The sequence below is a fragment of the Staurois parvus genome, unplaced genomic scaffold, assembly GCF_062004578.1.
Source record: "Staurois parvus isolate SC_StPar_1 unplaced genomic scaffold, SC_StPar_1.0 ptg000122l, whole genome shotgun sequence".
Classification (NCBI taxonomy): Eukaryota; Metazoa; Chordata; class Amphibia; order Anura; family Ranidae; genus Staurois; species Staurois parvus.
Window position 1 is genome coordinate 171813 of NW_028317918.1, and position 27864 is coordinate 199676.

General features: G+C 42.0%; 1 protein-coding gene across 1 annotated transcript in view; it reads right to left on the reverse strand.

The window, feature by feature from the left end:
* The window catches only part of TRPC3 (transient receptor potential cation channel subfamily C member 3), a 326064-nt gene that overhangs the window by 27412 nt on the left and 270788 nt on the right, over positions 1 to 27864 (reverse strand). Inside the window, exons 7-9 of the mRNA XM_089672160.1 lie at positions 23374 to 23638; positions 18439 to 18634; positions 5458 to 5667 (exon numbers count right to left, since the gene is read on the reverse strand). Coding sequence (XP_089528286.1) covers positions 5458 to 5667; positions 18439 to 18634; positions 23374 to 23638 — 671 coding nt within the window. The remainder of the gene's footprint in view (positions 1 to 5457; positions 5668 to 18438; positions 18635 to 23373; positions 23639 to 27864) is intronic.

Sequence of the window (27864 nt, forward strand, 5' to 3'; positions counted from 1 at the left end):
CACTCGACCATTCCACTCTGCTGTCGGGGTCTCCCTTTGATGGACCTCTACAGCATAGGTTCGAGGCTGATCTCCTATCTGCCCGTAGCGTGAAGCTCCTCCATCGAGGAATATCCCCTTTGGACACATAAACTTCAGCCAGCAAGGTATTCCCAGGGATGGTTAACTCACAGTCTTCAACGTTGAGGCAGCGTACAGGCACACATCCATCCTTCACAGTAGCGAGGGCCCGGGCTACCAGTGGATGAGTCTGCGTTTCTTCTTGGTAAGCGGGCTCGATCAGGACCTCCAGTCCATTCAGTCGTCGTCCAGCCCCAACCGGCAGCATCAATATTCGTTCATGTCGAGGCGGGATCTTCACCGGGGTCCTCCGCGGCACCCTCACGTGTCCAATGGGTCGACCGGACATGTCGCCTTTTCGCAGACTACAGCTCCTCACCATCTGCTGTAGAACCTTCTGGGTTGGCCGGTGTGTGGTGTCCCGTTGCCAATACCTCGGCCCTTCTTTGGCATAAAGTTGGTGGTCTAGGTCCCTCAGCACGTTCATACCTAGTGTCACGTCCATCCCTCTCCGGGACGAATGATCCACCAGCACGACCCCATTCTTGCCGACGTCTTGCCCACACAGCCAGACCCGCATCCATACTATTCCTCGGACGTCCATCTCTCTGTTATTGGCAGCCGTCAGCCGTCAGCTTGATGACGCTCCCGTCTTCCGACTCCATCATATGTCCAAAGTGTCTTTCGAAGAACTCCAGAGGCATCCGACCCTGTATCAACTAGGCAGCGTACCTTCTGGCCTTCCAACTCGGCTTCCATAACGGGGCTGCTGGCATACAGGTCGTGTTCCTCATGCTTAGGGCTTAGCTTCTGGTGTACCGCCGCAGGACGCCCAGCTACTGCGGCGGTCAGAAGTTTAACGTCGGCTCGGACTTCATCTGCTCTGGGCACTCTCTGGCCATGTGGCCATACTGTCGACAAGCCCAACAGAAGGGTCCCTTTTTGACGTGCCCCACAGCTGAGTTATCCTGAGTGGAGTGGCGCGAGGTGCTGAGGTAATTTCCGGAGACCGGGGAGATTCTGCCTTCATCTGGGACATTTCCAGCCGAAGTTCTCTTAATTCAGTCCGCAGGGCCTGGACCACATCCTTTAAGGATTCTGAGTCTTCAGATGTAGACTGACCTCTTATAGCATGGGTACTACTCACTATTCTCGCCGCCACAGGTATGCACTCCTCCTCTCTCTCCACGGCGGCTAAGTAGATGCTGTAGAATGTGATGTTGGGCGCCGTCCGGGTCATCTCTTGCAATTTGTCCTGTAAGAACTTGTTGGAGAGCCCCACTATGAACTGGTCTCATAGTAGCCGGTCCACCTCCTGGAAAGCTCCCATGGCCTCTGGATCTCGCCGCTGTATTTCATTTAGCGTCTCCTGTAGGGCATTGGAGTACTGCATCAGGGTCTCGCCCTCTTGCTGTGGTCAGTTGAAGAAGTGGCTCCACAGCTGCACTACTTTAGCACGCCCCCCTTGCGCTCTCTCCAGCAGGGAGAAGATTTTCTCTAGGGTGTCTCTCTCAGATTCGGGCCTTACCATTACTGTACATCTGACGTCACCTTCTAGAGCTCCCAATGCAACCTCTGCCCACAGCTCGGATGTCAGGTTACACATTCTAACCACACTTCGCACTCTTTCAGTCCAGTCTTGCAACGTCATATTTTTATCATCAAATTTTGGCAGGTGACTCAACAACGCCCCCACGGGAATGTACCCTATTGGTACGGGCAGGGCGGGAGCTGTATCAGCGGTGTTGGGGCAACTTGGCCTTCCACCGGTGCACCCTGAGCTGGGTCCTGGACTGGTGCCATTGGTGCCATAGGATCTCCCGCCGCATTCCCGTCCATAACAGTCGCTTTATCCTGCCGACTATGCCACGTTGTAAGCCGTGTACCGGGGTGGGCTCCCCAGGATACAGTGAAGTCACGAATGAGGAAAGCAACCCCAATACCAGCTTTTGCCACAACATAATTTTACTTAGATGTGGCAAATAAGCACAACCACAAATGCTGAAAACATACAATAAATTTACATACACCCAGCCCAAAGGCTCAGACGCTTGTGCTGCACAGCCCGGCGCCTCCTGATGGATGAAGGTAGAAGATGTAGTAATTTACCTACTGGGGGGCACAAATAAGCTGCCACACCTTACCCGTTATTACCCGGAAAGAGCAGGAATCAGTGTATGGGTGTACGGTATTGGCTAGCCTGCGGTGCAGCACAACAGCTTACAATCTTACACAAATCTACAGTATTCCACCTCCCATAACTGGTCCTGTAGCACGTGCCTGAGTATTCCTTCTGAGCAAAACGCCAGTCTGGCTTGAGTTTGTAGGATTTTATCAGCTCTCCAATGTGAAATGTCACTTTAAGTTGTGGAGTCCTTCCAATAATCAGTAACAACACTTGTGGCCTGACACAAACAGAGACCCTAACTAACTAACTATAGGCCTGGACTCAGTCTCATGGCGCCAACACTGAAATGAGGTGCGTGCATGATCTTACCGACCTGGGTCTGCTTTGCATCCGCTGGTGACTCTGAACAGAATAAATGTCTCTCCAACAAGCATGCGGTCTTGCCGTATATGTTGCTTAGTTCCTCTGCTCTAATCAGCCTTCCTGGCAGCAATCTCATCAGCATTCCTGGCAGCAATCTCATCAGCTTCCTGGCAGCAATCTCTGGTTACTGAGGGACGCTTTCACACCTGGATGTCATCAGATTCTCAGCTCACACAGCCCCTTATTCACCATGCTCCAAAACATGGCTTCTCCCTCTCCTTCCTGTTCTCTCCAACTCTGTGTGCAAAACCCCACCTCTTCATGAATATACAAATATCTATGCAGTCTGAGGCTGTGTTAGAAAAACAGTGACATCTTGTGGCTAAACCGCAGAATGTCAGTCAAAAAATTAATTTACTTCCACACAAACAGTGTTCAAACAATGAGAGCTGTTTCCCCATCTCACATAGTAATTTATAATGAATGGGGTCTATATCAAAATAGTTCTGCATTTTAAAGCTTGAACTATAGACATATATAAAAGGCACAAATTAATGGGGTCTATATCAAAATGGTTCTGCAATTTAAAGCTTGAACTAAAGACATATATAAAAGGCACATATTAATGCAGCTTTGCAAACATTACTGTACCATTACATTTTTAATGCAGATTTTGTAGGTGAAAATGTCAAATTTTACTTGTACATTGCCATTTTTTTATCTTGGACTTATGAAAAGGCCGTATAGGTCAAGCCTAGGTTTGCAAAATATCAGGGAAAAGCAGGTGGTAATTATGTATGTTGTTATTATTTTCCAGTGGAAGGCTGTAACAATAAATGATTCATTGCTTATTGTTTGGAGATTATTCTAATTACATTTTAATTTACACAAGCTATAGCCACAAAGATCTGGGGTCTTGCAAATACACTGAAAGGTTGTCTGTGGAGGGTTTTCACTGAAACTTTCACTAGCTGGAAATTTATTGACAGGCATAGCACAGAACATTCTGAATGCAAGGGCCTGTGGCCTACACAATGACCTTCTCAAGCATTAGGTATAACTTGAGTTTCTAGCAGAGTACATAGGGATCTTGACTTCACTTTTAACCACTTGCCGCCCAGCCACCGCATATAAACGGTGGCAGGGCGGCGCTCGTAGGCAAAAGCATGTTTTAAAACGGCTGCCTTCAAAACAGGTAGGAGGCGTGCGCCCGCCCTACCTGTCCTGTGGGTGTCAGCAGGGTGTTTTTACCGGCCGTTTTCCCGCGATGAGCGGTGATCACTGACACAGAGCAGGGCTGCATTGTTTACACACAGCCCTGCTCTGTGACAGTTCGCCAACAAGCTGAAGAGGGAGAGAAGAGTTTCTCTCCCTCGATCAGCTCCCCCCTCCCTCCCCCCGTCCAGTACACACCCCCGCCCCCTAGTAAAACACTCCCCTTACACAGCAAATTCTAAAAATGTTAACCCCTTCCTCCCCAGTGACATTAGTACAGTTTCAGTGTTTTTTTTTCATTGATCACTGTATTGGTGTCACTGGGGATGTCAGTGACCCCAAGTCAGTTCCCCCCCAGTGTCAAAATGTCCGCCGCAGTCCCGCCATAAGTCGCTGGTCGCCGTCATATGTCGCTGATTGCCGCCATAAGTCGCCATTATTAGTATAAATAAAAATTAAAAATCCCAGTATCTTTCCCGCCATTTGTAAACGCTATAACTTTCACGTAAACCAATTAATTTACACGTATTGGGTTTTTTTTAGCAAAGACATGTCGCAGAATGCATTTTGGCAGAAATTTATGACTAAATTTGATTTTTGCTTTTTTTTTTTACTTGACATGTTTTATAGCAAAAAGTCCAAAATATTGTTTCTTTTTCCTCAAAATTGTCAGCCTTTTTTTTATAGCGCAAAAAATAAAAACCGCACAGGCGATCAAATACCACCGAAAGAAAGCTCAATTTGTAGGGAAAAAAAGGATGTAAATTTCATTTATGTACCATATTGCATGACCGCGCAATTGTCCGTTAAACTAGCGCAGCGCTGTATAGCAGAAAAATGGCATAAATTGCAGTATTTATATCATAGATTGTAGACGCTATAACTTCCACACAAAGCAATCAATATACACTTATTGGGATTTTTTTTACCAGAACATGTAGCAGAATACATTTTGGCCTAAATTTATAACCAACTTTGAGTTTACTATATATTTTTTATAGCTGAAAGTAAAAAATATTGTTTTTCTTCAAAATGTTTGGCCTTTTTTTGTTTATAGCGTGAAAAATAAAAAGCGCACAGGTGATCAAATTACACTGAACGAAAGCTCTATTTGTGTGAAAAAAAGGATGTAAATTTCGTTTGGGTGCAGCATTGCATGACCGCGCAATTATCAGTTGAATTAGTGCAGCACCGAGTAGCAAAAAGAGGCCTGGTCATTAAGGGGGGTAAATCCTCAGGAGCTCAAGTGGTTAAAGGAAAACTCAAGGCAAGCATTTGCAATAGAAATACAATAGAAATCGTTTTACATGGCAAATAACTTTTTATTATGTTTGGATGCTAACTGGAAAAGGAAGCAACAGCTGTACACTGAAGAAATAGCATTTTCTGTCAGTAAATGTGCTCTGCAGCTGATCCTGACTAGTTTCTAGAGCTGGTCTTGCTCTCCCAGGCTGACTGTTGCCATTTAGCAATGTACAGGTGGAGGTAATCTTTTTTGGGGGAGTATATTTTTTTGATGATACACCTTTAAATGCTGACTTGCATTACATTAGCTAAATTATATATGTTTGTCTGAATAAAATAAACAAGATGCCATATTCCACTAATATTCCAACCCATTAAACATATTTTTTTTTAACAAATATGTATTTGACATTACCACAATGTTTCAAAAATTGGTGAACCTTTACCCTGGATTTGGAGTCACCCATCCCTATTTCAATGTCCTTCTGTAGTTTTCTTGTCCTGCATTTGCAGAAATTAATGATTTTTAAGATTAAATACACAAAGGACTTTGGACTTGGCACAACGCTGAATGGAGGTGGAAGTGTTTTCCCATCATCAAAATAGGACAGCCATAATTTTGATCGAGCAAATTTCCATTCCACATCACTATCATCCTGGACATAGTAGAAAGAGAAAAAAAATATATTGTACACATTGGCTTAACAGGCATTTAACATTCTTAAAGTGATTGTAAAGCTTCACATTTTTTTTTTTTTTTTTGAAACAATAAACATGTTATACTTACATACAATGGCTTTGCACAGAGCAGCCCTGATCCTTCTTTTTTCAGGTCCTCCACTAGCACTGCCTACTCCTCCTTCCACTGAGTGCCCCCACAGCAAGCTGCTTGCTATGGAGCCACTTACTCAGGCTTGATCCTGAACTGGCTCTGTGCGTCCATTGACATACAGAGTATGGCTTGGCCCCACCCCTGGTTCCCTCACTGGCTGTGATTGACAGCAGTAGTAGCCAATGGTTGCTGCTGCTGTTTCCCTGTCTAATGAGGACAGAGAGAAAACCACAGTTCTCCTGCTGGATGTTTATTGGACTCAGGTAAGTAGAAAGGGGGGGGGGGTGCAACACACTGAAGGCTATTTACCTTAATGCAGAGACTACAATAAGGCAAAAAGACCTTCAGGCTTTATAACCACTTTAAAGTGTTACTAAACCCAGGATCCTGCATTCACTCTATCTGGTCTCCCACAGCAGACAGAACATGTAAATGCAATTATTTTAGTAAATATAAACTGCTAAATACTTTTTCTCATCAGCAGTTAGAGCAGTCTTGTGACTTCCAACGATGTCCAGCAGAGTACTGGTTACAGCTTATAGGAAGAGTTTTCATTCTTCTGTAGGAGGATGCAGGGCCCCTGACCTCTGTCTGGACAGTGCTGCTTGGTCCTGTGCTGATCTCATGCACTCTCCCAAGAAAAAAAAACTCTCTAAAAATACACACCACACTGAGCATGTGCAGCTTTCCCCCCGAGCCTTTGTTCTATCAGGAGATAAGACAGGGACACTGGAAGAAGGAGAGGATCAGAGAAGACAGGGTCAAACATCCTTCTTACGCAATGTAGAGGATTAACCCCTTAGGTTCCACGGTGAGTATAACAAACATGCTTTACTGCATATACAGACTGATTTTACTGTTGTGGGTTTAGTAACACTTTAAGTCTGTCAACATTCAAATACTTTTCTTTTTCATCATTTACGACCTGTTTATTCCAGGAATTCATTGGATCTGCAATACAGTTATACTACATATTGTACCTTTTCCTTTTTTTTTTTTTATAATTGTTAGGTTTAATAATACTGGCATGCAGCAGTTTTGGTTCATTGTCAATAAAGATCAGTGAAAGTGATCGACCAACAAAAAAAAAACATGTTTTTTGGTAGACTGGCTCTAAAGTGTAAAGTGTAAAAATACAATAGGAAGGCTGCAGTTTAGGAGTGGTGTTGCCTGACGCTCCATATGGATCAGTAGTGCCGTGCAAAGCCTCTCTCAGGTCATTCTTTAGCTGCTAAAAGCATATGGTGCTTGTTACTGATGAGTTGCAGCACAGGAGGCAGAAATGACACAGCGGTAACTTTGCAGTGATCCTTTGTGCGTGTCTTCAGTGATCCATGATGGAAGCTAGAGCATGGCTGAGGTGCTGTAAATGCTGTTTTCCGTTAGCAAGCTTCTAATACAAGATTTACAGTACAGAGGACTAGGCATAAATCTTCCCAGAGGAAATCACCTTTTTTTTCATCTTACTGCAGTCATTGAAATGTGATAAAATTTATAGCCTTGACCAGTTATGTCATCTAATCTATGTCCGCAAGGCTGATGGGTTAAAGGACCCAACTTAGTAAAGGAGTCTTAAAATATAAATGAGACAAGTCTTTAGAACAAATTCTGAACTGACTGGGTATTATTTGATGAGGACTTAACATTTTATTATTTATAAAATATTGATCACACTCAAGAACTCATCAAGTCACATTCCCCTGACAGCTGCTTTCACACCCAGGGAAATGCTATTACTAAAATAGGTTGTGGGGAATTGTGTAGTTCTTTTTGGCATTCATTATTCATATATAAATTTACTCTCTGCACCCTGTGTAAGTGGTACCATTTGTCAGTTATTACATGATTGTTTTAAAATGATTTTAGAAAAAGGTTAAGGGCTTTATTATATTTTGCAGCTTTTTATCTTTAGCACATGTGACTCATTTTATCTTCATCTGTGATTGGTTACAGAATAAAACCATTAATCATGACAACAGATGACACTTCAGAAGCATTCGTTTGTAAAAATGCCCCTTGAACAATAAGCAAAGTGAAGGATGACAGTGACAGACAGGTTCCAAGTGAATTTAGTAGGTCTTTATTAGCATCAGCAGATGTCATAAAAAGTATGCAATGCATTTCAGGTAGTCAGCAGCCCCCTTTTATCAATGCTTAAAGTATTGGAGAAGTTCTAAGGTATAAATGAGCTGAACTCTGTTCATCTAATATAGACTATTATTAAGTATGCTTGGAAGGTGTGTTTCCCTTGCTGGCTAGGCAGCCTTACCTTTTTGTGATGCTTGCTGATATTAAAAGATATTCTGGGCTCATTTGGAATCTGCGTGGCACTCTCATCCTTTCACTTTGTTTACTGTTAATGTTTCCTTAGACCCACCTGGGGATAATGGCATCCTAAGAGCAATCTTTCTCTATATTTTGGAAGTCATTCCTCTCAAACCTGACAGTAGCCCACCTAACTACAGTCCAGTCATGGCCAGATCTAATGAGGTGCTGGGGTGGGCTATGCCCCACCAGGTTGAAGTTGCATCCCCCCCAAATCCCCCACCACCCCTGACATCTCCCATCCCTGCACTGTACACAGCCTAAGCACAGGTAACATGATCTCCTCCTCAGCTCCTCTCCACACAGCACATAGCTGAAACTGGATTTCATTACACACAGCTATGATCTGCACAGCGTGAAGCTGGTTACTGCAGCCATGCAGCCATTCTGACCAAGGGATTTTACAGGTCAGAACTGCCACACAGTAGCCAGCTACACATTGTGCAGATCATAGCTGTGTGTACTGGAATCTAATTTCAGTGCTGTGTGGGGAGGAACTGAGGAGGAAATCTTCCTGCTTGTGCTCCGGCCGTGCACAGTGCAGGGATGAGACAAAGAGCTCTCTGCCAGCAGTGATTCCTGTCCTCTGCCCTGCCAACAGCCCCTGTCCTCTGCCTTGCCAGCAGTGACCCCTGATCTCTGCGCTGCCAGCAGTGACCCCTGTCCTCTGCCCTGCCAGCATGGACCCATGATCTCTGCACTGCCAGCAGTGACCCCTTTCCTCTACCCTGCCAGCAGTGACCCCTGTCTTCTGTCCTGCTAGCAGTGACCCCTCATCTCTGTGCTGCAAGCAGTGACCCCTGTCCTCTGCCCTGCCAGCAGTGGCCCCTGTCCTCTGCCTTGCCAGCAGTAACCTCTGTCCTCTGCCCTGCCAGCAGTGACCGCTGATCTCTGCACTGCCAGCAGTGACCCCTTTCCTCTGCCCTGCCAGCAGTGACCCCTGTCCTCTGCCCTGCCAGCAGTGACCCCTTTCCTCTTGCCTTACCGTAGTGACTGCTGTCCTCTTCCCTGCCAGCAGTGACCTCTCCTCTCCTGCTAGCAGGGATTTCTGTCCTTTCTTCTGCCAGCAGTGACTCTTGTCCTGCCAGCATTGACCCCTGCTCTCTGTCCTGCCAAAGGTGACCCCTGTCCTCTGCCCTGCCAGTGGTGACCCCTGTCCTTTGTCTTACTAGTGTTGACCACTGTACTCTGTCTTACCAGCAGTGACCCTGTTCTGTGCTCTGCCAGAGGTGACCCCTGTCCTCTGCCCTGCCAACAGTGACCCCTGTTTCCTGCCCTGCCAGTGGTGACCCCTGTTCCCTGCCCTGCCAGCGGTGACCCCCGTCCTTTCTCCTAACAGCAGTTACCCCTGCCTTCTGTCCTGCCAGCAGTTACCCCCTGTCCTCAGCTCAGCTGACCCCTATCCTTAGCCCTGCTGACTCCTGGCCTCCATCCTGCTGAGCTCTGTCCTCCATCCTGATGAGCCCTGTCTTCTGCCCTTCTGACCCCTAGTACACTAATTTACCAATTCCTGTGCACTCCCTTGCTGACCTCCCATTCTTTGCCCTGCTGACCCACTGTACACTGTTCTATTTAATAGCCCTAGTACACTGCCCTAAAAACTGCTGACCCTATCCTCTGCCCTGCTGATATCTCATGCTCAGTCTTGACATTTTTTACTGTACTCCCACATCAGACAGCCTAGGTCAAATGCTCCACCAACACCTTTATCCTTAAATATGCCAACTGACACAGGATATTTGGTGTTGCCATCCCACCTACCATCACTATTCCGTACCCCCTATATTTGCCAACAAGTCTTTCTAGACAGAAATGCTACAGAATAATCAAAGCACTGGTTCCCTGGAATCTACAGGGTCTTGTGTTAGCAGGATGCCAGGTTAGAATTTTGAATTATGCCTTCCTTTTTTAAGCTCCATCTGCAACAACATTTCATGCTTTCCTCAGGGAAGGCATGGCCCTAATGAATCCTTTATAACCTATATTACCAGTCAGAGGCCAGAGCACATGCTGCTTGTAATGGCATGGTCATTTCAGATACATTTGTAGTGGCAAGAGTATCTATACTGGTGGACCTGGTCATAGGCTAGAAGAAACTCTATGATTAATTAACTTTATTCATTGAACGTGCATGTGTTTCATTGTGGATTCCATGCAGAAGTCATTTTCATTTAAAAGCAGTGTGTGTGGAAAGCTTGCCGCATTTCCTGGATGCCCACCCTCACTGCATGCTAATGTCAATACGTTTACAATGAACAAAAAAAATCTAATGTAACCTCTGTAATCTTAGTCTGTGTAGTTAATTGATGACTATACTGAAGAGAAGTTTCCTTCAAGAATTCAAACATTTTAACAAATATCAGGTGAAATTCAAAAAATTAGAATATCGTGCAAAAGTTCATTTATTTCAGTAATGCAACTTAAAAGGTGAAACTAATATATTAGATAGACTCATTACATGCAAAGCAAGATAGTTCAAGCCGTGATATGTCATAATTGTGATGATTATGGCTTACAGCTCATGAAAACCCCAAATCCACAATCTCAAGAAATTAGAATATTGTGAAAAGGTGCAATATTCTAGGCTCAAAGTGTCCCACTCTAATCAGCTAATTAAGCCATAACACATGCAAAGGGTTCCTGAGCCTTTAAATGGTCTCCCAGTCTGGTTCAGTAGGAATCACAATCATGGGAAATACTGCTGACCTGACAGTTGTGCAGAAAATCATCATTGACACCCTCTATAAGGAGAGAAAGCCTCAAAAGGTAATTGCAAAAGAAATTGGATATTCCCAAAGTGCTGTATCAAAGCACATTAATAGAAAGTTATGTGGAAGGGAAAAGTGTGGAAGAAAAAGGTGCACAAGCAGCAGGGATGACCGCAACCTGGAGAGGATTGTCAGGAAAAGGCCATTCAAAAGTGTTGGGGACTTTCACAAGGAGTGGACTGAGGCTGGAGTCAGTGCATCAAGAGCCACCACACACAGACGGATCCTGGACATGGGCTTCAAATGTCGTATTCCTCTTGTCAAGCCACTCCTGAACAACAAACAACGTCAGAAGCGTCTTACCTGGGCTAAAGAAAAACAGACCTGGTCTGTTGCTCAGTGGTCCAAAGTCCTCTTTTCTGATGAGAGCAACTTTTGCATCTCATTTGGAAACCAAGGACCCAGAGTATGGAGGAAGAATGGAAAGGCACACACTGCAAGATGCTTGAAGTCCAGTGTGAAGTTTTCACAGTCTGTGTTGATTTGGAAAGCCATGTCATCTGCTGGTGTTGGCCCACTGTGCGTCATTAAGTCCAGGGTCAACGCAGCCGTCCACCAGGAGATTTTGGAGCACTTCATGCTTCCTTCCGCAGACGAGCTTTATGGGGATTCTGACTTCATTTTTCAGCAGGACTTGGCACCTGCCCACACTGCCAAAAGCACCAAAACCTGATTCAATGACCGTGGGATTACTGTGCTTGATTGGCCAGCAAACTCACCTGACCTGAACCCCATAGAGAATCTATGGGGCATTGCCAAGAGAAAGATGAGAGACATGAGACCGAACAATGCAGAAGAGCTGAAGGCCGCTATTGAAGCATCCTGGTCTAATATAACACCTCAACAGTGCCACAGGCTGATAGCTTCCATGCCACGCCGCATTGAGGCAGTAATTGCTGCAAAAGGGGCCCAAACCAAGTACTGAGTACATATGCATGCTTATGCTTTTCAGAGGTCCGATATTGTTCTATGTACAATCCTTGTTTTATTGATTGCATGTAATATTCTAATTTTCTGAGATTGTGGATTTGGGGTTTTCATGAGCTGTAAGCCATAATCATCACAATTATGACAAATCACGGCTTGAACTATCTTGCTTTGCATGTAATGAGTCTATCTCATATATTAGTTTCGCCTTTTAAGTTGCATCACTGAAATAAATGAACTTTTGCACGATATTCTAATTTTTCAAGTTTCATCTGTATGCTCCATTAAAATACATATAGTAAAGGCAAATATGAATGTTTTCGTTGGCTATATTTTCTAAACAGGCTCGCAAGGGTATGCTATATTTTGTAAAGCTGGACTTGAAATTTACAGAAGGGGCAGTGACAATAGGAAATACAGTCAGGCTATAGAGCTGCCCTAGTCACATTTAGCCATTTTTAATCAAGCTGCATTCATCAGGTGTACATAATGATGCCCTTTGTACAGGCAACAACCCGTGATTATTTGTGTTACACCCTTGCTGTAATGTCAGCTGCAGGATGTTAAAACCAACACAAGATGGCAGTGTCCTGCAAATTCACTGGCACTTGTATTCTGCAGAGCAGCCTCATGGACCTTGTACGCTGAATCGCAGGACTTTGCTGGGGAGCAGTGTATCAGAGAAAAAATGAGGAAGGGTTGTAACAGCGCAAACACTGCAAAGTCCTGGGAAATGGTAGTATGGGTGATGGTGGTATTAGTGGCTACTGTATGAAGAGCGTAGGATTCCGTGTGGCACTGAGGGCAAGGCTTCCAAATAAGCTGTAGCAACTTCTGTAGATGAGAAAAAGGAGAGAAGCGCCTCTAAGTGCAATAAGTCTTTTAATTCAAGTCTAAATGTAGAAACACTCACATGTGTGAAGTAATCATAAGCATAAAAACCGTGGTTAACAATAGTTAACGGTGGGGTGGTAACCCGGGTGAAGAGCCGTCATCTCTCTGCGATGTGGGGAGGTCAGCTCTCGGCTGGAACAGCGTGGTGGCTGGAGGGGGAACAGTGGTGAGGCCAGCCTTCATGCACGTCCTCCCTCAAAGCCGGATGGAACGCACGCTGAGCCGTGATGACGTCAGATCCCAGGGTGCACTGCGACGCGTTTCGGAGCATGCACTGGCCGTGGAAGGCGGAAGTGCACTCCTTTTTCAAGCAGCTTCACCACTGTTCCCCCTCCAGCCACCACGCTGTTCCAGCCGAGAGCTGACCTCCCCACATCGCAGAGAGATGACGGCTCTTCACCCGGGTTACCACCCCACCGTTAACTATTGTTAACCACGGTTTTTATGCTTATGATTACTTCACACATGTGAGTGTTTCTACATTTAGACTTGAATTAAAAGACTTACAGCAGTGTATCAGAGGACTACTTTTCACAAAAGCGCTGGCGTGTAGGTGAGGGCAGATATATACAGAAGCCTGGAAGACTAGAGAGGAAGTGAGAGGGGAGAGAGCTGGAGAGAGGAAGCAGAGAGAGAGTTGTGCTGACTTCCGGAGAACCAAACCAGGCCGCAGAGTTGGAGAGAGGAGAAGCAAGAAGGAGCCGCTGACCTTTCCATCTTGTTCAGCGAGATAGTTTGCTAGCAGGTGACCTGGAGTGCAGTGACTGGATGGAACACTGCACGTGAGGCCAGAGAACCTGTGGGGGACCCCATCCACCGAGAGAGAGACCGCCAGGACCTGCTGGAAGCCACGGATCAGGTGAGAGAGTCCCATACACCAGTTAAGCAAGAGAACACTGACATTCTCCTCAGACATGCTACTTTATCTGCACACAGTTGTGGACACTGCATCCAGTTAACACGTTGCGGCCTACTTCCCCAGCCGCTACTGTTGAACACATTTGCAGTACAGTTAAATCATCAGAACTGACCGCAGCGCAATCCTTCTGCAGGCCAGATCATATCAGTGCTCCCTGAGCCATTGGCCTATCCCCCTAAAGGAATGTCTGCCACCATTGCTATTGGTGACCGCATCCCAGATAGAGTTGCCCTTTTGCCAACAAGCCCATTTGCCAGTTCAATACTTTAGTTTGCTTAAAAGCAGCTCTTTTCCCAACGCATTAAAGAGACAACACGCAAGTCAAGTGTCATTTAAAGGGAAAGTCCTTGTCCTTTCTTCTACATCCCCTTTGTATCAATCCTGTCAGAAACTATCACCTACATCACCTACAGTCTTGCCTATCTGTGCACCAGCTGGGCCCCAGCTAGAACACAAAAGAGCCCTCGCTACACTTAAAGGGTCATTGACTATCCTGGTCAAAGAGCTCTTCTACCTCAGATTTAAACCGTGAGCTTGTCTCATTGTTGCTAGTTCTTATTGCTCACTGGGTTTGCTACCATTTCAGGTCGGAGGCATTGGGTTAATTTCTGAAGGCAGGCCTGCTAACATTGAGTTGCTAAGAGTAATTATTGCCATTTCAAGTATCAATACCAGTTTGTACTGTTCAATCAAGTTTACATTGAAATTTACTATAAACCTCATAAAAGTTTACTTTAATCTGTGTATGAATTTACTTCCTGGTGTTAATTTATTCTTGTTGGGGGAATCTTGTGGTGTCAGTGGGGGTTGGGCTTTCAGAGAAGGGTCCAGAATGACAGGAAGCCCGAAAATAACTTAGTGACTCCTAAGGGGGTAGTGCTACATTTGTTATAAATCATTTAGATCAGAATATCCTATTGGATACTTCCTTCAAACTGTCTGTTTTTTTACAAATTAGACTAAGCAGCCCAAGAGCCTGCAAGGTAATATAATATGACTGCTTGCTATTTGAGCTATACAGATTCTGGTGATTACATTCATCACTAATCCACTTTTAGTTCTGAATTGTATCTACCAATAGTATTTGAAGACATTATCAGTGAAAAAATGTAACAACTTTAAATATTGTACACTTGCTCTTAGCACATAAGCATTGGCCAGCAAGTGCCTTGGTAAATAAAACCTTGGAGCAAAGGGACAGTGACTATGCTGAATTATCAACAGTTTGTCATGCCTGATGCACATTTTACCATTTCCTAAATCATATTTTTTTTGCTAAAAAAAAAAAGAAAAAAAAAGTAAGCTATTGTTTTGATAGAGACTTGATTATCAGCACTAACATTCCAGGCTGGTTTCTTGGGACCAATCACTGAATGTAACATTTTTCTTATCTACTATACAGAACCCTCCAAACAACATTCTATTATTTATCTGTCATCACATATTATTTTGATAGTACAAAACATTTAAAATAAATGGATTTGTCATGTTCCATTGGAATGAAACTTGTTTTTCCTTTTTTCATGGACACAAATAATACTCAAACATTTGTCCTGATTCATAGCTACAGAGCAATAATAGTGCTGTGCTCACAAAATGCATTTTATAGAAAAAAATGAAATATGTATACTCAGACCTGTTTTCTATTTAATTATAAGAGAACATCAAAACTTCCCGTTTCCATCATTCCTGTATTGCTTTAATGTTTGTTCAATTTCACTCCTTACAATTAAAGCTAAGCTAATATCTGAATATATATTTGGAGCTTCAATAACATTTTATTTATGACAATTAGGCAAACAGAAAGTGCACTTAACATTAAAAATGTTTTTGATAGCCTATTTTAAAGGCTATAATGGGTTCAAATTGTAACTTTCACATTAAAACTAGAAATGTTGATGTAATATAATGTTAGCTTGTGAAATAGGTTTGTTTTTGAACCTCCTGTAGAAAAGCTTTTAAAGTTTTGTAACTGTGATTGAACATTGGGTTCACCATGTTGTAATGAAAGAGAAAAATATTAGATGCTTATCGTGATTCAGAGCTGTCAGAATCCCAGCTACAAAGTTGGGTGCATAGTGGGTTGAACACATTTTTTCTGTGCTTGATTGACTGAGATAGAGGGTATAGGAGATATTAGGGATCTAATAGACCCCTGATGTCTCTATAAAGAGGACCTGTCACCTGTCCAATGCTATCAAATAGGGGGCTTCTTAGTGCCCCTGTGATAGCAATAAAGATGAATTTAAAAAAAGTGTTAACATTTTAAAATAAAATAACTAAAAAGTAAAAAAACAAAACATAAAGCACTCCTTGTCATCTAGAAGACAGAACTCAGGAAGCACTGATAACGACACTTCGGAGCAGAGGCAGCATTGTAAGCCTACTACCGGATGTCAGGAGCTCACTGGATTTCTGCACAAATCAACAGCTATTTTTCTGTACATGCAGTGATTTAATAGACAATACATGGGAAATATGCATGAATTGCAGAGATATGAATTAATAATGAAAGAAGCCACTCCGCCACTGAATCCTTAGTTTTTTGTTCTCCTAAATAAGCTTGATTCTATAGGAGTCAGTGCATACCAAGCAATGCCACCTGCCAGACTCTACTCCTTCTCCTCCAATATGTTTCACAATAGAATGGGCTTATTTTGTATATTGCCTATATTTACACTTTAACTGCATTTATTTTTTTAAATCAAACATTTTTCATTAAAGTGTTTAGTTTACGTACCAAAATAGGGGTATACATGATTTTTTATTTACCTTTGCATGAAATAGTTACCTAATCACTGAATTCCATTTATTTTGAGTTATTTTTTTTAAAACAGCATTAAATTATTTCCAATTGGATTTAATTTTATATTCAAAATACACAAAATTAATAAAAATCCAAACACGCATATCGTAAATTCAGTTGATCCAAGGTTTTATCATTTTGTGACCTACAGTTGTGTTCAAAATAATAGCAGTCAGACATCACTAACCTGATCAATCACTGTTTTTGGTAGAAATGATACTTCTACATGGCAAATAATTTACCAGCAGGTGTAGTAGAGTAATAGAAACCCAACAGACCCAACAGTCATGACATGCATGCTGCTGATTCTGTGTAATTGAATCACTAATTGAAAGGGGCATGTTCAAAATAATAGCAGTGTGCAGTTCTATTAGTGAGGTCATTCACTCTTTGAAAAACAGGTGGCAATTATTGCCCTTATTTAAGGAAGGAAGGAAGGCAGCAAATGTGGTACAAGCTGGTTACAGTGCATTTCTCTCTGAAATTCTGAGGAAAATGGATCGTTCCAGACATTGTTCAGAAGAACAGCGTACCTTGATTAAAAAGTTGATTGGAGAGGGGAAAACATATAAAGAAGTGCAGAAAATGATAGGCTGCTCAGCTAAAATGATCGCAAATGCTTTAGAATGGCAACCAAAACCTGAAAGACATGGAAGAAAGCGAAAAACTACCATTCGAATGGATAGAAGAATAGCCAAAATGGCAAGGACTCAGCCAACAATCAGCTCCAGGAAGATCAAAGAAGGTCTAAAGTTACCTGTGAGTACTGTTACAATTAGAAGACTCCTATGTGAAGCCAAGCTATCTGCAAGAAGCCCCCGCAAAGTCCCACTGTTGAAAAAAAGACATGTGCTGAAGAGGTTACGATTTGCCAAAGAGCACATTGACTGGCCTAAAGAGAAATGGCGCAACATTTTGTGGACTGATGAAAGTAAGATTGTTCTTTTTGGGTCTAGTGGCCGAAGACAGTTTGTCAGACGACCCCCAAACACTGAATTCAAGCCACAGTACATTGTGAAGACAGTGAAGCATGGTTGCGCAAGCATCATGATATGGGGATGTTTCTCATACTACGGTGTTGGGCCTATTTATCGCATACCAGGGATCATGGATCAGTTTGAATACATCAGAATACTTGAAGAGGTTATGCTGCCTTATGCTGAAGAGGAAATGCCCTTGAAATAGGTGTTTCAACAAGACAACGACCCCAAACACACCAGTAAACGTGCAACATCCTGGTTCCAGACCAACAAGATTGACGTTATGGAGTGGCCAGCCCAATCCCCGGATCTTAATCCAATAGAAAACTTGTGGGGTGACATCAAAAATGCAGTTTCTGAGGCAAAACCAAGAACTAGAGAAGAACTGTGGAATGTAGTCCAATCATCCTGGGCTGGAATACCTGTTCACAGGTGCCAGAAGTTGGTTGACTCCATGCAACACAGATGTACAGCAGTTCTCAGAAACAGTGGTTATACAACTAAATATTAATTAAGTGATTCAAAGGAAAGCAAAATCTTCAAACATTTTTCAGTTTATATAGTGAATGTTTGAGTTTGTAAAGAATACAAACACTGCTGTTTTTTTGAACAGTCTAATATTCACTTTTCTTCAATTTTTTTAGAGGAACAACACAAATTTGATATATTTTTCTTCATGTTTTGATTTGGAATAGAATGTGTAGTGTTCCCAATGCATTTGTGTGTATGGAAATAAAAGCTTTTAAAAGGATTTTGAGCTTTATTCACTTTTTTCAACACACTGCAATTATTTTGAACACAACTGTATAAACACCATTTTAGATCATTTAAAAATAATATTAATTCATCATTATTAATTAATTTTAGTTATCAATAATAATAATAATAATAATATTCTTTGGTGGATTGCCCTATTATCTGTAGCAATGTAAATTTAAGGTATACATAAACCATAAGTGGCCTTAGCTTCTATTACCTCTATTTCTTGATAGGAGCTGTTAATCATGGCAATCAACATATTAAGTAGAACCACCACCATTGTCACGTTGTAGATCCCATAAAGAACATAACCAATGTTCTCAATAAATTTGTGATCATATTTCAGAACTACAGACGTTACTTCAGACAAGCCAAATATGGACCAGAACAGGGTTTTAAAACTTTCTTCAACGCTTAAAAGACAAATAGAAAGATAATTAAGTCAGGTTTGTTGAGATGTTACATAGTTATTAAAATGGTGTGTCATTTTAAAATCCCTTACATACATATGTAGATGGTTACGTGAAGTGACCCTTGCTATCCTGTCTAACAGTACATGTGCATAGAGGCTGTAATAATAATTACAGCCAATTCAGAAAAGAAGGACAACAACATGGTATCCGGGAAGACTGAGCAGTCTTTTGAAGGTAACGTCTAACTAAAACTCTATACATTGCCCAATAGAATGTGTGTGGGGTGGGGTGTTATGAACAACACCTCTTAGCTATATGTAATTTGAATTTCAGCTTTTTCCCCCATAAAGACATTTTTATCAAAGCAGTTAAGGTTATGAGAGACATATGACAAAAAGCCTCATGCCCCACCTTCTGGCTGGAAACAGTAAGAAATGTTCATATGAAATATTTTCTATTTACCTGATGAAGTGGATGCATTAGGGAGGACAGCACTTTTGTTTCCTGCAAACACTTGTATTAGCCCTGGTTCATATATAGGCGGCCATGCAGGCCGCCTTTTGCGTAGACACAAGAGCCCATTCATTTGAATGGACTCCTGTGCCCTGTGACACGCAGGGAAGAAGTCCTTGCACTTCTTTGGAAAACGCAGCCTGCACGGGAACCTCGGTTGTCAGTACAGTTGCGTTCTCCAGTGCTGGCGGCATGCCATTAGAACTAATGGCACCTGCCTGCTGGTCTGCATTTTTCTGTAAGGGTGGTGGGGCTGCACGGATTTTCGTGCGGATCCGCAGCGGCACCACCCGCACAGATGTGAACCTAGCCTATGTCTTCAAATCAGTCCCAGTCCTAGGCTTTGTAACAGGACTTCACTTTTGCTCAGATTGAGATTAAAGCCCGATACACACGCACCAAAAGTCAGCCAGTTCAATAGGACCTGGCCAACTTTCAGTACATGTGTACCATTGTCTGTTCAACAAAGCCAGTCTAACATCCGGCTTCTGTTGAATGGTCAAGCTGCAAAGCCAGCATTCACCAGTGGCTGATTAGTATATTGTGGTGGGTGGGTGTGGGGGGAGGGCTGGACCTACTAAGTACTCTTTCTGAAAAAAGGTTGGGTGGCTTTGGGCAAGGCCACACCATGAAACTTGCAGGGACATGGACATAGGTAGAGTAAGTATCATACCGGAAGGACTGCATTTGGGGAGGTTGAGGCCATGCCTTTGGATGTGCTTTAACCTCTTGCCTACCGGGCACTTTCGCCCCCTTCCTCTCCAGGCCAATTTTCTGCTTTCAGTGCTGTCACACTTTGAATGACAATTATGCGGTCATGCAACACTGTACCCATACAACATTGTTTTTTCACATAAATAGATCTTTCTTTTGGTGGTATTTAATCACCACTGGGGGTTTTATTTGTTGCTAAACAAACGAAAAAAAGACCAAAAATTTAGAAAAAAAAAGTTTTTCTTGGTTTTTGTTAAAAAATTTAGCGAACAGGTAATTTTTCTCCTTCACTGATGTGCGCTGATGAGGCTGCATTGATGGGCATTGATAGACAGCACTGATGGCCACTGATAGGCAGTACTGATGAGGCTGCACTGATAGGCAGCACTGAAGAGGTGGCACTGATGAGGCTGCATTGCATTGACGGGCACTGATAGGCAGCACTGATGAGCAGTGATGAGGCAGCACTGATGGGCACTGATGAGGCTGCACTGATGGGCACTGACCGGCAACACTGATGGCCACTGATTAGCATCAATGATGGACACCTTTGGGGCTGCACTGATAATCAGGACATCGATAATCAGTGCCCTGATTATCATTGTAGATGTCCCCTTTCCCACTTGCCGGTTACAGCTCTCCTCACACTTGGACAGCATGAGGAAAGTTCTGCTGATAATCGGCAATTGTGTTTACATCATGATCAGCTGTGTCAATGGACACAGCTGATCATGTGGTAAAGGGCCGCTGTGATTGGCCCTTTACCATGATCTGTGATCAGCTGTGTCCATGATCACAGAGAGCAGTGGGTGCGCTCTGCAGTGGGCTTGCGGGGGGGCATGGTTCTGGGAGGATGTCAACAGACGCCCTCCCAGAACCGGACAACCGGCGCTATAGCTGTCATTTGGCTATAGCGCAATCAGAAAGTGGGTAAAGAAGAAGTATGACAGAAGCTCTTTTGGCCATATTACTGTGGTTCACAGGAGTTCATTTAGTTATACACTTCTGTGACCCAGATTTTTCCGACAGCAGGTCAAAGTCTTCTGTCTGCTGATCTCACAGAGCTAGTCAAAGCTCTGAAGGGATCCCGATAATAATGTCAGGATCTGACCGGTAACTGGCTCAGCATCTCAGAGAGAGCCTGAGCCAGCTGTTCTCACCACCTCTCCAATCCAGTGCAGCAGTGAGCACAGAGTCGTCGCTCTGTGCTCACAGTGGACCTGAGAACTTAGCAATCAGCTGCGTTTGATAGTTCAGTTCTCAGTGTAGAGCTAGCATGGGGCAACTGCAGCCATCTAAGTGAGTATGATTATTTATTATTTTTAATTCTCCCACATCTCTTTTAATCTTGACATGTACAGCCTGGTTCAGTTGTCATTTAATGTTAAAATGCACAACCTGGGCCCGGGATCCAAAGAGGCTCCACAGGGATACCAGAATTGATTTCTAATACAAACATATGTACTTAAAGGCACCTTTTTGTACCTGCACTTCAACATCGTTGTTGTAGAAATTTTAAGGCCAGGTCAGGTTAACTTCCAGGTCCGCATAAATGCACCTGTCAGTAGACGTTTCCATCAATGTGAATGAAAACTCTTCTGTTAGTGGTTTATATAAAAGCATTTGGGAAAAAAGAGTATTGTGGTTGTCCTTGTTACAAAGCACAATTACGTTTACACTGACCTAAACACTCCTACCCACCCTAAAATATATACGCTTAAATATTTTCTCTCTATATGTCCAATGCATAGTAGTTGCTGTGGTAATAACAACTTCTGCTTACAATTGCAGTCTGTGTATGGAAATAGTAGCCACTGTATGAAAGGTGCGGTGCACTATAGTGGAGCTAGATCATTTATCTTCTTTGTCTCTGTGCTGTTTGCTTCCATTTCCACATAAGCCAAAGTGCAAGACATTTTGCTTTGATTTAATGACTCTAAGTTGGGATAATTCCATTTCTGTTCTCATCTAAAGATGGACCACAGGCCAATATAAAAGATCATTGTAATTCAGTTATGTGTTCATTAAAAAGTCATTACATTTATTTTAACCATTTGCATTCAAGGACTTCAGTTAAAACTACAGGGTGTGCCTAATACATCCTACAATGCCACCCCACCTATAAATTTACTCCATTGTGAAGGACCCCATGTGTAGGAGACAGTGACTGTCTCATGAGTCGATAATTAGTTTAACAGGGTGTTACAACAAGCATTGAAATAGACAGGGCATCTTTTCAGCAGGAACGTGGGGGAATGCATAGCACCGCCATGCAAAGCAGTGTGCTTACAGTGAAGCACAAACACAGCCCAGTATGTAAAACAGCACACAGTTAACCCTTTGATCGACCCACATGTTAACCCCTTCCTGCCCAGTGTCATTAGTACAGAGTCAGTGCTTTTTATTAGCACTGATCACTATTTTTGTCTTTGTATTGGTGTCACAAGTCAGTTCCCCCCAGTGTCAGAATGCCTGCTGCAGTCTTGCAGTCCCGATATAAGTTGCTGATCGCCACCATTACTAGTAAAAAAAAAAAATCCCTTCATATATACCACCATTTGTAAACGCTATAACTTTCACATAAACCAATTAATTTACACGTATTGGGATTTATTTTTAGCAAAGACATGTGGCAGAATACATTTTGGCCTAAATCTATGATGAAATTTGATTTTATAATTTTTTTACTGGACATGTTTAATGGCAAAAAGTAAAAAATATTGTTTATTTTCTCAAAATTGTTGTTTTTTGTTTTTTTTTCATAGCACAAACAATAAAAACTGCAGAGGCGATCAAATACTACCAAAAGAACTCTATTTGTGGGAGAAAAGGTTGCAAATTTCATTTGGGTGCAGTGTTGCATGATCTCGCAGATGTCAGTTAAAGTAACGCAGAGCCGTAACTCAAAAAAATGGCTTGGTCAGGAAGGGGGGTAAATCCTCTGGAGGTAGTTAAGTAGTTAAAGTTCATGTAAACGCAAGCACTAAATCTCATCTAAACGTTAACATGTTAATGTAATTTCTAATGTAATTTTTTAATATTCTTCAATCGGCCGCTTTAGTTATAATAATTCCTGTTGATCCTACCATGAAGGTCCTTTTTCAAGAACTTCCTGTGCTATGGTAGTAACACTCTCCCCAATTATGCACTTGTATTGTCACTCAATCATACATGCTTCCAAAATGGAGACTACAAATGGCTGTTCCAACACACATTATGCAGCATGCTGGTCCTTAGATGTCACCATCAGATGACCCTGGGAAATGGCAACCAGCCAATGCTTGAGTGCGTGAAATTAGACAGGAAGTGGCTGCAAAGAGTCAAAAATGCCAAAATAAATGGCAGTTGCTTTTGATACACAATATTTTAGCATGTCATTCAGTTAAGTGATAATTGAACTATTGTGGTTATTTTGTATCGATTACTTCTGCCCAAGGTGAATATATCTCCATATGAATGCAAAATTATGCTAGAAAAATATATTTTCAAAACACATATGAATTGTTACTTACGTTGTGAAGGCAGAGTTCACTTTAGCTCCCAGGTAATAGGAATAGAGGATAAACATCCCAATCATGAAGGCAAGAAAAACCATTATAAAAAGGACCATGAATTTAAATATGTCCTTCACTGTTCTCCCAAGTGATATCTGCAGTGGCCCAAAGCTTTCATTGGCTGGCAAGATGTAGGCTATACGGGAGAAGCTCAAAACAACCGCTATAGCATATAGTCCTTCAGATATGATCTGTGGATCAGATGGCAGCCATTTATCTCTGGCTGAAAGAAAGCAAATACATGGTAAATAACTACAATAAATTATATAGGGGGCCAAGTCGCTTAGTGTCTTTAAAGATGAATGAGGAGCTACATCAAATTCTTCTAGTTTACATTCAGGAAATGCACAAGATTAGGAAATGTTGGTTTTCCTGGATAATGGAATTTTATGATGTGTCTGTTTACATTAAACTCTAAAAACAACACATACACATTTGATGTTCCTTTCATTTATGTTTTGCATACATTATTATTATTATTTTCGTAAACAATAAATTCATGTCGCTATTTTTGTAATAATAATGGGACAAAAAGGCAAATAAAAAAATCAGAAAAACAATAAAGATACTTGAAGCATTTATAAAGTCCAATATGGTATTATCTGAACCATTCTGAAATATCTTTAACTAGTACATAAATATGTCACATTATGAATATACAGTTTTCTCCTACTCTCTATTTCCCATTTTTATTTCTTCTAAAATCGACATTAGCTGTATCTGAGGTTCTCAAACCAAAGTACCATTGGTAATGGCAGCAGTATAAAACACAGACGTCACAGGGAAAGCATCTTAAAGGTAATTTATCATAAGTTAAATGCCTAGACTGCAATTGCTAACCTCCTTACAAATAACCTAGTTGCCTGGCTTTCATATTGATGCTCTGGTTACTTTGAGTCAGATTCAAGTCAGTAATTTAAACATGCTAAGTCAGAGGATTTGGAAGGCAACCAGGTAACTAGCATTTCAGGAGGAGAGGTCAGCAATAGCAATGGCAGCCCTCTATCTAAATCCAAAGCCAAATATGTTGTTCCACATGTTCCTGTAATGTCAAAAGTACATTTTTTTTATATGTCCTGCTCTCAACTAAATTATCCCAGCAAGAAGAATTCACAGACATTTCCAGTTCTAGGTGACAAATTTTTCTCAGTTTATCTACGGCGTTGTCACCCTTTTTTGCACACTGAATTTGACTACAAGCAGCTGTTGTAATGCCTGCCCTATAGTCACCACAATAAAGCTGGCCATACATTTATCTTTATTTTTTTTTTTTGATGAGCCGAAGGGCTGATTGAAAAAACAGATTCCTCCATCCATATATATGAGGTGGATGCAGGAATCCTCCCTGCTGAGTTATTGTATTCTGACATTGGGACTCCTCCCCTATCAAAATACACTGATCAGCACTGCAGTTGTTTGGCTGCATAAGCTGAGCAAATTAAAATTTACTAGCAGTCACATTCTTGAGGAGTCATTCATGAGATTGACTCCTTTCGAAATGGGAGCATCCATAGATGGATCAAAATTTGGTTGGTCGCTGCTGAGCTGGCCAAATTAGAATCCAGGGGGGAAACTGTATTTTTGTAACAAAAAAAATGCAATCCTATTTTACTCAGAGTGCTCCACAAAACTAAGTAAATCTTGGTGTGAGTTTAGTTCTACTGTAAACAAAAGCACATTTTAAATGGAAAGTAGATCTGGGCTGCATAGTAAATGCCCTATGCCGATAAGAAGTGCTTTGGAACCTTAAATTGGAACTACACCCTCCTATCCATTACAGGCAATTAAGTTTTTATCTTAAAGTGACTGTAAAGGCTAAAGGTTTTTTATCATAATGCAGTAAGGTAAAAAATCTGTATTAAGGTAAAAAATATTTTAGGTGCAGCTACCCCTGCCTCCCCCTAAATCATTAACCAAGCCTAATCTCGATGCAGCACTGTGCCCACCTGCTCACTGGACTTAGTGGGAGCAGCAGGAGCCATTGGCTCTTGATGCTGTCAATCAAATCCAATGAGGAGGGATCGAGGGGAGCTGCACTGTATGTGTCAAGCCTGCATGAGTGCACCTCTAGCAAGTGGCTTGATAGGGGGTCTCTAGGAAGGCAGGAGGAGCCAGGAGGAGAGGAGAATTGTGGCTGCTCTGTGTAAAACCATTGCACAGAGCAGATAAGTATAACATGTTTGTTATTAAAAAAAAAAAAAAAAAAAAAGGTCCTTTACAATCACTTTAACCTCTATTTGATCTGCAAATGTCACGCTACTACACAAGTGATCAGTTATGACATCAGCCATTTGATGAATTGACAGTTCAGTAATAACCACAAACAACTCTGACAGCTATCAATCACACCTTGTCTTGAATGTAAAGCTTCATTAGCACTTGTGGTTTGGGGGTGGTAAAAGCCCCAGAAGCCTGAATTTAGCTGCAAAGGCAGTGAAGATGTGGAATACATATGTTGCGGCCATAATGCTTTGCAACGCAGGCCACTGTTTGGAGGACAACGCTAGTGTAAACTTGCCCTAACTGTTTTGGAAAATAGTTAAATTGATGGGTTTGGTTCCAATTTAAGTCGGGAAAGGTTATCCATTTTCTAAAAGGAAATTGCCTAAATAAAACTTGTACCTGCAAAGAAGAAAGCATACATATGTATAGTTACTTTTCCTGCAGCCTGTGCCATGGAATGCAGTTCTAAAGAAGTGGAATTTTGGTCTAAAATTCAGAGACTGACACCTCTGGGAGTGTCAGATTTCTGATCCCTCTCTGTGCTTAGTAGTTCCTCCTTCCAATACCCACATCACTACAGTGTCCTGGAAGTGGGAAGCAGCCAGACGAAGCACTAAGCACAACAGTGGTTGTGCTCAGTTGTTCATCCCTTCAAATACCTTTTCACTATTTTGTTTTGTAGTGATCTGGGGATTGGCAGGAGGAAGCGCTGAGTGCATCAGGGGACTAGAAAGCTGACACCCTTGGAAGTGTCAGTTTCAGGAAGACATAGTTTGCCAGATGTGCACAGATATGCATATGCACACTGCCTTGACTCTATGTACCTTTCCATCCTGGGCAGCCTGTAAATGTCTGTATAATTACACAGTACAGTGAATACTACAGCAGCAATACATACAATGACACACCACAAGCACCTGATTACACTGTTTTTTTTTTGCTTTTAATAAACTGGCTAAGCACACTATTAAGTTTATTTATTTCCATCTATGTGCCTTGGATTGTCCCTGTAATATTTTATTTCGGACTGAATCTCAGTGAAGGAAGAGCCAGGCGACATACTTCAGGCATAGCTTCTATTTCTATCAAGTGCTCAGGACCTCATGCTTGGTTGGTCATTTGAATCTGGTTAGGAGGTGGTGTGCAATCAGGTGGTGGAACACAAATTAGACACATCATTATGGTGTCCTTTTATGACACAGAGAATAGCTGCGATTCAACGGATCTCAGCTATTCTCTGGTCATTCACAGTTTATGACACTCAGGAGATCATGTCAGCCCTTCTCTGGAGATCTGTGTTCTCCCTCCAGATTCTCCAGCCCAGAGCTGGAGAATCAGAGGGACCGAAAACTAAGCAGAGATAATTTACCTCTGCTTAGTAAACTGATCTTTTACTGTAATCTTGCGAGATTATAGTAAAATGAGCCGTTTTTCAGAGTTTGTAGACCGTTCTCCAGCGTTTGGAGACCGTTCTCCCTTCGTTCGGAGAACTGCTTCATAAACTGCATTCACAGGAGAACTGTGTTCTCCGAGAATGCCGGAGAACTGAGCAGCGATCTATTACCTCTGGTCCATAAACGGACACCTATGTTTGGAGTGTTATCACAGCTTATTCATATCATATGTAGACTTTTTTATTGCACTATTTATAATGGTTGCACTTTTTATAATTTGATGCACAGTTGCATTGTTCACTACACAAGTATATGTATATATGAATTATTTGATATTAAAGAGATTGTGCATCTGATGTATTTGTTAAGTTTGTACTTGATTTGGCACAATTATTTTTATAGCTTCACTTTGCATATTTAGATGCAAATTTGGTGTGGTTTTTCATGAATTTGTTTATTTGTGTCACTTGATATATTTTAAAAAATAACTAATTTTTTTAATTACAATTTTTTTTTGCAAACCAGCTTTTGAAAAATAACTACTTTCCAGGAGAAATATTTTCTTAATATGAGAACCAGTTAAGACACCATTGCAGCATTTATATCAATAAACTCAAGAAACGGATCAATTATCTGTCTCCATTGATACATTTTGACAGTGCAAATATTGCAAAAATAATCCAGGGCCTCTGTCTAACATTATGTGATCAGAAATTTAGACTGACCGGCCCCTTAGTGCAAGACAGAAGTGAGAGTGATAAAACTGAGATATTGGTGACAGATGGCCCACACATAAAGGGGTTGCTTTACTAAAACTAGAGAGTATAAAATC